This window comes from Gavialis gangeticus, unplaced genomic scaffold (assembly GCF_001723915.1).
Source record: "Gavialis gangeticus isolate Ggan-Ray unplaced genomic scaffold, GavGan_comp1, whole genome shotgun sequence".
NCBI classification, from domain to species: Eukaryota; Metazoa; Chordata; order Crocodylia; family Gavialidae; genus Gavialis; species Gavialis gangeticus.
The window spans coordinates 87,825,526-87,836,321 of record NW_017729034.1 but is presented as its reverse complement, the minus strand read 5'-3'; the positions used below and the strand labels follow the sequence as shown (position 1 = coordinate 87,836,321).

The 10,796-nt window shown below is 41.3% G+C and overlaps 1 protein-coding gene across 2 annotated transcripts in view; it reads left to right on the top strand.

The window, feature by feature from the left end:
- The first annotated feature begins 741 nt into the window (after positions 1 to 741).
- The window catches only part of PHACTR2 (phosphatase and actin regulator 2), a 302,090-nt gene continuing 292,035 nt past the window's right edge, over positions 742 to 10,796 (top strand). The window contains exon 1 of one of the 2 annotated variants that reach the window (XM_019527111.1): positions 742 to 827. In XM_019527111.1, coding sequence (XP_019382656.1) covers positions 815 to 827 — 13 coding nt within the window. In that variant the 5' untranslated portion in view covers positions 742 to 814. The remainder of the gene's footprint in view (positions 828 to 10,796) is intronic. The other variant, XM_019527114.1, reaches the window with a different exon arrangement.

Below are 10,796 nucleotides of genomic sequence, written 5' to 3'. Positions count from 1 at the left end.
CAGTACCTGAAAGTCCCCAAGAGCTGCTCTGTTGTGTGGGCAGGGAGAGAAGGTATCCTGCATGCACAAGAAATGTGATCCTGCCCCTGCCTTCGCTCTGCTCTCACTGACCATGCCTTTGTTGTTCCCGGGGAGCAGAAAGTAAAAGCAGAGTCAAGCCCTCTTGCTTCTGCAGTCCTGGCAAAAGGAAAAGCCTGGAGCAGGTTTGCACCTCAATGATGTGCTCTCCCGGCACAGACGGGCTGTCACTCCCCACTCCCCGGCAGCACAAGGAGTCACTTGCGCTTGTGGAAAGTGGTTACCAAATGCTGCCCTTCTGCTTTTCCTGATCTCCAACCCCCTGGGGGGAAACCCAGCTGCTGGAGCAAGGAAAGGGAAGTCCTAAAACCACCACGGGGTGGGTAAGCTGGGCTGTGGGAAAGGTCCTCACCTGGCGTGCCCCCGTGTGTATGTGTAGGCGGGGTTGTGTTTTTGTGTGTCCATCTCCACCCCCGGGCACATCCCGCTGCGTGAAGCCCAGGGATGGGCAGAGCATCCCCGGGGGCAGCATGAGAGGAGCTCGCAGGCAGTGGGCGGTTCCTTCCTGTACAAACTTTTCTCGACCCGCCCTGCCTGGCTCAGCCTCGGGGCTCGCGCCTCGCCTCGCAGCCCGAGGGCCCTGCTCGGGGGCATGGAGGGCAGGAAGGGCAGCTCCCCGGGGGCCGCTCCGCCGCCCCCCTGCCTGGCACCGGGCGATGCTGGCCCCCGGGCCCGCTCCCAAAGCGACATCTCCGCCTTCTTTTCCTCCCGGAGAAGCCACCTGCTCAGGGTCAACATGACGGGCTCAGGTAAGCCGTGGCCTGAGGGGCTTCTGCATGCACGTCTCCCTCCACTCACGGGTCTTGACCGACTCACGGGTTTGAAATGGATTTGACTGACTTGGCTTGAAACACGAAAAATTTTCCATTAAAACACAAAACAAGATTTCCCTCCTGAATGGAGAGGACCTGAGTGGGAAGGGCTGGGGGGCTTCATCTCCCCCCAAGTGAAGGGGGTTGGGGGCTTCTCCATGCACATCTCCCTCCCGCCCAAGTGGAGAAGACCTGAGTCGAGAAGCCTGGGGGGCTGGAGTGGAAAGGACCTACAGAGACATCACTCCTTTCCGGGAAGGGAAGGCAGTGCTAGCAGTTGATCCAGCTGGGGATTTGTACCCGGCTTTTAAGACTCTTTGAAGTCAGCGTTGTGCATGAGCCTTTCCAGTGCAAAAGATGCAGCAGCAGCAGGGTGTTCTGGTTCAGAGACTTTTTAGATTTGTATCCTGACTCGCCAGCCAGCTCGCTTCACAGCTCGCCTTTCTGGTTTGCAAGTTTGTTCCAAGCCTGTTTCTAAGCTCCCAGGCACATCTAAGTAGGGGTATGCAGTGCATCAACGTGCTTGACCTGCTTGGAGACCTGAATGTCTGCAGTTTGTGAGGGTTACACTGTTCTCGCAACAGCAGCCTGATCCTGCAGCTGTGTGCCACTGAACCCCTTGGCCTTCAGGATCGGCAGGCAATCAACATCAACCCTGGTTCTGGTAAAACATTCATGTCAGTTCATGCAGGTTGTCTGTTTAAGGGATGTAGTCTGGGACCCCTTAATCATTCAGTTGATTTATTGTTGGAGTTGTGTTTTCTTTCATGTCAAAGGTGCACCTCTTTTGTTTACGTGGGGTTAGATTTTCAAACTGGTATCACAGTATTTCACCCGGGTATTTCCACATAGCTATGAAAAAAGCATGGGAGCGCTGAAGGGTCCCCAGACGCAGTCAGGTGAGACTGACTGCATAGCTCACATGAAACCCAATTCATCCCCCCTGTGAAACTTTTGTTGACCTCTGGCAGCTTTATCTGAATAAAGGCCCCAGTTTATAGCTTAAACTAGGAATTTTATTTTGATGTGTTACTGCATTATGCTCTTCATTGAAACATTTAAAATACTATTTGAGTATATGTGTTACCCTCAAATTTTTCACACATCACTTATCATACCAATCACCAGGGTCAGGAAAGAATTTTTTCCCCAGGTCAGATTGGCAAGGACCAGAGAAGTTTTTGCCTTCCTCTGTAGTGAGATACATGCTTCTTTTCCTAGGATCTACTATTTGTTACTGCCCTGCAAGTGCAGAGCCATCATCTCCCCTGTTTTTACCTTTAGCATGTTATAAGGTGTTACTGGTGTTTCAAGGCACAAAGATATTGTGCCTTGAAGTTGGATGCGAGGGTCTGAAGTGGCAATTTGGGGATTCTTTGCATAATGATTTCCTGCAAACTCAGGGTACTGGACTTGATAGTGCAGGAAGCCCCTTCCAGTCCTATGCTCCTGATGTTTCATTGCAGAGGCAGATTTCAGATGAGAGAGAAATTCTGGCAGAAAATTCTCTTTTTTATTTCTGGATTTCAAAATTTTACTGTTGCACTCAGGACTCAGTAGAGATGATATCATTTATTAGACCAACAAGATTTTTGCAAAAAAATTTCTTTAATTAGACCAACAGTACTGTTGCACTGACTTTCTAGAAGTTGCATGTGTCTGTATCTATGAGTATAAGTTTGGCTCTTACAGACAAACAGGCTTCTAAGGTTGAATTTCAAGTAGAAAAAGAAAGCAGATGAAGATCCCATCCCAGTCTATACTGTAGATATCTGAAGTGGCCAAAGTGAAAAAAGGTTGTTCTTTGGGGGGGGTTTTATGTCCCTTCTGGAGGCTGAGTTTTTTTAAAAAAGAGCAGATCAGTAGAATGCTGCAATACAGGTCTCCATATCTTTAATCACACTTTGAAAAGATCCTAAGTTGATATAAATTCCTTTGACTTAAATGGAGTTCTTTCAGTTCCCCTTGAGCAGGGGCTGAACTAGGTGATTTCCTGAGATCCCTTCTAGCCTCACTTTCCTACAATTCTATGACTGTATACACTAGCTGAGGATCTGGCTGTAACTGCTTTGGATTTTGTAATGCTATTTCTTCACCGTCTTGTGATAAGGTTGATAAGGTGCCACATCGCTATGAAGGATCATGCTTCAGGGAGGTACAGTGCAAAGGGACTACTAGTCCTGCTGCAACATCTCCTAGGAGAAGGGAGCATGCTGTCCTCCCTGCCCTATGCCAGCAATGTTGGCTGTTCTGAAGGGTGCTGCCAATTTCCGCATCTCTGATTTCCTCTTACCTTTTCTTTATTAAAATTGTACCTATAAATTATGTCAGAGCAAATTTAGGACTGTTGAAGGGTGCTGCCAGTGGTTCCACTGGACAACAAGGAATACATTGTTAGCATGAGGCAAGAGAGGGGACCTAGAAGAAGTACAGCAGCTCCGTAAGCTACTTGTCACAGCCACGTGTCCCCTCTTGACTACTGATGTGGTTACGTCTCTCACCATATAGTCTTTAGCTTGTCTGCTTAGACCATAAACAAAGAACTGTTAATTGTAGCAAAGATTTTTGTGTTGGTAATACTTTCTTTCAATTGCATTAGCAAGTTAGTTCTCTCTCGCTGTCCTTGTCTGTTGCTGTTGTTGTTTTAATTTTTTTTTGAGGATGTGTTTCCTGTTGGCAACTGACAAAAGTTGTTTCTTCTAATGATTTTTTTACCTCTCTGTTTTCACTTCCCTCTTTTCACCATATCTGCTTTTTGTGTTTTATCCACAAAGAGATAGTGTGCACCACAAGGGACATTACTACTCTACTCTGGAACACAACTGTTGAGTCCCTTTTTAAAAAGGAAAACGTGCATAAAAAATTCAAAGCTGTTAAATTTTTAATCTGATGGTTGGAGAGGTCTTTTAATACAGTGATTCCATGAAAAATGTCCTCCTTTTTCTTCTCCTAATAACCTGGTGAACAAACAACAGAAATGTGAGGCCCTGAAAGCTACAACATGACAATGGCTATTAGTTTTGTCTCTACCTTTTCCTGTAGTGTTTTCAGTTTATTAACTTAAAGTAGGTCATTCACTTACCTAAGTGACAGCACATGTGTTGCAGATCTTCCTATTTAGAAGAGAGAGGCAATTTTTTACATATCTGTACTTTTTGGATAACTTCATCCCTCCCAAAAATCTATCCAGTTCTAATGTATTAGAAAGTGAAAAGGGGCCTGTGGTTTTTTTTTGTCTCCATGAGCCAGATTTTGATCTCAGTTGTGGTGATAGAAAAGAAAACATCGTTTGGTCCATTTACCTTGATTTAGAGAACAACTGATATCCCATAAGTGTTTTCCATCACCATTTAAGTCTGCTGAATTTGTTCTTCTCTATGTATCAACTGTTGAAGGACAAAGTTAATGGAGACTGTCTCGTTAGGAAATTTATAGTAGGCTTTATAAAAGCAGTTTTGGCACTGGCTCATCAAACCTATCTATCTGTTATTCCAGACCAGTATCTCTGTACCTGGGCAAATTAATGAATCCAGTTTTTATTCCCCATCATTGGCAGTAACGGTTTCCTGCCATCTCTTTATAGCAGCTCATCTTAACTGCCGCCCTATTTGTTAGAGTAGCACATTTATAAATATATACTTTTTGAAAGGGACCAATCCTTCTGGGATAAACAATGGTCAATTACTTACTTCCTTTCTTCTGTCCACATTCAGCATCTTTCATCATGCTGAATATTGCCTTCATTCTCAAGTACTTCAATTCACTTCTGTGGAGCTATTTGATGAACTGGATACTACTCAAAGTGACTGATGATGGCATAATCTGGTTGTTTATAATTTGAGGAGTAGCCTCAGAAAAGATTAGAGCCTTCCAAAATAGAGGCCCTTTCCAAGGTATAGCCGAGCATCATTTAAACCTCATTTTTCAGGGCCTGCTTAGGGACCTAGCTAGCTAGTCTTTGTAAGTGGTGGTATGAGGCTTGAGGTCCTTTCATTTTCTGTGTCCTTGTGACAAGGTATTTAGCAAAATTCACAGATTCATTTGGAATCTAACAGGGCCCTGCCATGAGCACTTCTGCTATTGTCTGTGGTTTGAGGTGAAGGACTATTCTAGCTCAGTTCAGAGCAACTACAGCATTTCTCCTTGGGTACTACTTGAATCAAGTGTGCACATCTCTCATGTGCTGCTATGAGAGTATAAGCCTGCTCTTGTAGTGGTGGAAAAGAATGGAGAACCTCTTATGCAGTTGGCTTTACAACATGCATATCCCATCATGAGGTGCAAGGGGCAGAGAAGAGGTAGGTGGTGGTTGGCAGAGCAGTGGCAAGGCACAGTCAAGTTCTGATATAGCCTGTCAGTCCTTCCCAAGCAGACTGGTCCATAGGAAATCCAGGATAATTTAGAGCAGTGTTCAGGATGTGCTGCGTAACATCTAGGGCCCATTCAACCCTCAACCGGCTCCAGGATTTGGTTAATGTAAATGTGAACTGGAATCACTATTCCCTTGTGTTTTGGTGATACTGCTAAGAAATCACAAAGTGCATCATTATGGCCGTGTCTTTCTCTCTGGAGGTGGATGTGGATGCAGTCTTCTTGGCAGATGCAGTTGAAATGAGGTATTTTTGATAGCTTAGGTATGTGAGTGTGCCAAACTCCTTACTGTCTCTACACATGTGAAAGTTATGTTATGAGTGTATTAGGAAGCGATGTTGTGTAGGGGGACTTGTATGCTGTAGATGCAGGAGCTGGAAAGTTCAGGGGAGAAATGTCTAATTCTGGGGAAGTGTGAAATAATTGTTAGTACAAATGCTATATATAATTGCATACAAATTAGAAAAGATATAAATGAAATGCACACTTTTTCAAGCAAGCTTCTGTAGGCTTTGTTTATAGTGTAGATCAAAGGACAAAAATTACAAGAAGTCTGAGTCAAGTAATTTTGGGTGGAAAATTAAATATAGAAACAAGGAAAAATAGTTGTTTGGTTGTGGATTCAGAAACTACTGTCAGTAACTGTGAACAATCCATGTGGTTTCTAAAAAATCATACATCTTTTTCCTAAAGCCTTCTTGATTTTTTTTTTTTCCATTACCTTTACAACCTAAACAAGAAAAGTCTACTGGTATTTAATTTCTTGTGTAAATGTTTCTAAAATGCAAATGTGAGCTTCTTTGTAATAATTAGAAAACAGTTAAATCATTGTCATGTAATGTTAAATTTGATTGTTTTCATCCTTACATATCCTTCATGGTGTCAAAGTTATGCAAAGAAAAAAAATCAGCTGTCAAAATATTTTTTTTCATAATGCTTGTCTTGCAATGGATTAAATGAATCATTATCTTTCATAATGCTAGCTAAAGTATGTACAAGGAACATGGGGGCAGCAGAACATACCTAGTAACTTCTTATATGAACTTAGACAATACGGCCTAAAAGGTTAGACTGACAGTTTTATACTGTATTTACTAGAATTTTCTGCCGACTGTACCCAGCAGAAAAATATTTGTAGTACATCCCTGATAACAATATGAAGCAATTAAATGAGGTACATTAGGAGACCTATGACTTAAAAGCTGAAATTTGTATGTTATGTTTACATATGACATTATTTTTGCTACATTGCTTTAAAATAAATTCTAGATTTGGACCTATGATAGAAACATTACATAAATGTCATAATAGTTTCACTAGCTAGCTGGGTAGAAAGCAGGCTAAAAACATTTGCAGTATATGTTTTAATATGTCTTTTGTGGACGTTCATCAACTACCATAATCTGGTTAGCTTTTTGCTGCTGTGTATATTTTAGTTTCTCTGGCTGTTGGCATTTATAACTTCCTGCTAGAGTGTGGCTTTTACTGAATAACTTATTAATATAAGATAGCATCTGAAATGTGAAGCAGGCTATTTAAAGGTTCAAGTAAAGGGGGTTTTACTCTTTTACCGTTGCTGAATGTAACAACTCATTATTCTTCCTAAAGTTTTTTTTTTTAATTCATTAAACATTTAAGTTAAATCCACTGTTGAATTGTTAAATCAATTGTTTATTCTTTTCCCTTGTCATTTCACAAAAAGCCATCCCTCTGAGGGAAGCAGAATGAGCTGCATACTGCTAGAAGCGTATAGGTCATAAATGTATATTCAAATCAAAACCAGGTATAATATGTAAGATTCAGGGAGAGATTTGTAACCCATCTATAATGTCACTTTTTAGTGGAAGTTGTTTCTGTTTTTTTGTAATGTATATAATAAATAATAACATCCATAATACATAATAAATAACAGCATCCAACATCCATTTTTTTTTAAATGACCATTTCCTGTTTCCTGTTTTTCAGACAGTGGTTCAGCCCATATGAACCATGGGTCTCCCCGTGAAGTGGTAAATCTTTATCCAGGTGTCTAGATTTCTCTTCTCACCAGCAAAGACTTTTGAACTATCACTTCAATCAGTTAATGACAGTTTTCTATTTTGGCGTTCTTGGGGGCGGTTCCCCCTCCCAGTGTAAAAAGTTTTCTATGCAACTAATTCTGTAGCTATTTATTTTAATCACTACCAACACTGCTCTTGCTTTGTGCAATAATAAGACATCTCATTTTAAAGTATATTTTGATATGTGGGGATGGGGCTTAAGTTTGACTGATGGTATAACCCTTATACTCCGTATGCAATAACATAGCCTTCAATAACAATCCTTTTATTTGCCCAGAATCGTTTTTTGGTACTTATAGTATAGATGCTTAAGTTATCGTTTTCAAGAGAAAATCTATTAAACCAGTCATCTCCTCTAGAACAGTTAATGATAAACTCTGAGTTCAATGTCCTGGGTTCAATTACCTTTTATTTATATTTGAAATGTCATGTCTGGAAAATACTGAGAACAAGGGATGCTTTCTCTTTTATGTGGAAGGCACTGTGCTCTTCCTGCCACATTTAAGGGGTTGGACCGCGTATTCTGTAATTAACTGAAGGAAACTTACAAACAGTGAGTGATTGATAATGCTCTCAGTTTTATCTCAAAAGTCTCTCAATTTCAGTGGGCTTGCTTTTGTTTACACTAGTATGATTCAGAATTAAGCTTTAATATATAAAGTCAAGCTGTTAAACTCTATGAAAGCCTTTAAAATATTAGGATGTTTAGGATTTGTCAGTTTATATAAGGTGGAAGCACTGAAATTCTGCTAAACCTTGAAGGAATCAAATCCTTGGTAGAATGGCTTTAGAAATGTTAGCATTGACTTCATTTAGCCAGAAGCTTCATCAGATCAAAGCCAACAATCCTTGAAAGCTTGTCCATCCTCCGGTGAAGAACTTTCTAGTATAGCTTTGTTAAAACTGCAACATAGCCTGCCATGTGCGTTGGTAATGACATGCTATTCTATCTTCTGTCATCCTTGTGCGTTTCTTATTCTGTATTTTTCTGGGATATCTTCATACAGTTCATTCTGTTCTTCATGTTATTTCTAAATCTATTTTCCTACAGCTGGAGAAGTCAAACAAATGGTGTGTGGGGTGAGAGGGAAGAGGAAGAGTAAGGGATGGTGTCTTTTTGTCAGACATAAAAGACAAATCTACACAAGACGCTGACTGCACAGTAGCCTAATACTACTGCACAGTAGCATTGCATGGCAACAACTATGACACAATGTCACTGTGCAGTAGCATCGTGATAAAGACATTCGTTAGTGCTACTATGCAGTAACTCGGGTTACTGGACAGTCATTTAGTACTTGTATAAGCAACTACTAAATGACTGCACAATAATGACCTGAGCAGTCAGCGTCTCGCGTGGGGTAAAATACTTCCTGTAATCCATTTCTTTGTCAGATGATTTTATTACTCTCACTGTTAAGAGGAGTATTTGTTAAATACTCAAAAAATAATATTGTTTGTTACAATGGGCATTTTACTGATGGCCCTGCAGATTTCATTTTGGAAATATCTGCATGATCTACTGGGGAGGTGTTTCAAAAAAAGCAAAAGTGGAGTCTGAGAGAGTACTATCCCTTTTTCACCAAACTTGACTTTGCATAAAAAAGGGGAAAAACATTACCCAACTCAAATCCCTTTTGAGACTGGATTAGTTTTACAGTTCAGTGATGTTTGTTTCTTTTGTGAGATAGTAAATGAGGTGGTGCATCAATTTTGGGTGAAGCCCCAAAGTTCATCTATTAAAACTGTTTTGAATCTTGAGAATGATACTCCCCATTCCTCTTTCCCCATACCTCTACCTCTGTCTTGATCCCTCTCCAAACTCCAAACAGGCCCTTGATGTTCTCGTTTTCCACAGCCTTCAACAAATCTCTCTCTCTTTTTTTTTTTTTTAAATAAATCATTCTTGTACCAGACTTTCCAGGTGAGCTTTTGGTGACCCTTCATCTGGGTCTAGCTCTGCATCTGCTACATCATTATCCTGACTCTCCAAATCTTATCCTTCCTAAGACTTCACAGGTCAAAGCCATACCCTGAACTACTTTAGGGGCATTTTGACCTACAGAGCTCCAAGCAATATGTTTTGAAGGGGACTGTGGCCCAGCAGATGCAAAATAAATTTGCTAGATACTACAAAGTGACAATTAGAAGTTGTAAGTAAGTAGGATTAGAAAGAAGTTGCATAAAAGGGGGGGAGATTCATTAGCATCTTTGTGGTCATAGGAAAGAAGCAAAAAACCTATTAAGGAGTCATGAAATGAAGGGAATTCATTGTTAAATGTTGTGGATGGTGGAAAGGTATTTCTGAACCTTAAAAAGAATGTTTGTAAAGCTCGGTGTGGGGGGTAGGCTGAAGTAATAAAATGTCAAGCAAGTCCACTTAGCGTTGTGGCCTTTTTTTTTTCTTTTCTATTTCTAGTGGATAAGCATTGCCTCCAAACATCTGTGACTAATGTACACCTTGTAGAAGTAAATTATAGACACTGAGTTGAAGCAGTAGATGTATTTTTTTTTGTTGTCTGTGGACACAGTAAAGAATAGGTTGTAGTACATTTGCAGTTGACTGCATCCTAATTGTAGTGTTTTTTGTTCTTAAACACATGCATCTATATTTAAACTGTGCAAGTGAGGATAATAAGCAGTGATGTTTGTTTATTTATTTATTTTACTATTGCCCAGTTTCATTGCTTACAATTCATTTTAAAGTGTCTTCAGCACTGATTGTCTAGTGCAGGGACATCCATCTTACAGCCTACAGACTGCATGTGACCTACAAGGCGGGAGGGGCGGGGGGAGTTGAGCATCTGGGTTCCCATCTGGTCACTGCTCCCCTGTCTCCAGCTGTACCAGCAGCTGGTGTCTCCAGGCTCTCCTTTCCTCCATCCAGCTTCTGCTTCCTCACCAAACCCCAGGGGGTTGGCACAGTGTGGTGTACCATATGGTACCAGGGGAACCCACAGCCTGGGTCACTCAGTGAGGTGTCAGAGGGAGCCCGTGGCCAGGAATCTGGGAATGAGGCCAGGGTGCCTGTGCAATGTGGTGCAGCTGGAGGGTTGTGGCCTGTGCTGCTGCAGCCCACACTGCATGTGGCCTCATGCCACTTAAAGTTGGACAGCCCTGATCTAATGAAACTTGTCATCTGAAAAATCGGAATTGCTACTACTATTTAGTATGAAAATATTGCTTTAAGCAGTGACAGTTTCTTAAATTTTGCAATTTCCTGCTTCTGACTGAAAGTAGGAAATGAATAGTGGCAGGCTTAGAAAGCCTGGATTTAATAGATGGTCTTACCCATATAAGGTTCTTTCCCCTTTGAGTTAGCCGGTTTTTGGTGTCTTGGGGGTTATTCCCACTAGGAGGAGCAACTGATGATAGAGGCAGGTATTTTTAATGCAGTTCTATTTGCGAAAATATATAGAATCATAGAAGTATGGTCGGAAGGGACCTTGTAGATCTTCAAGTCCGACACCCCCCC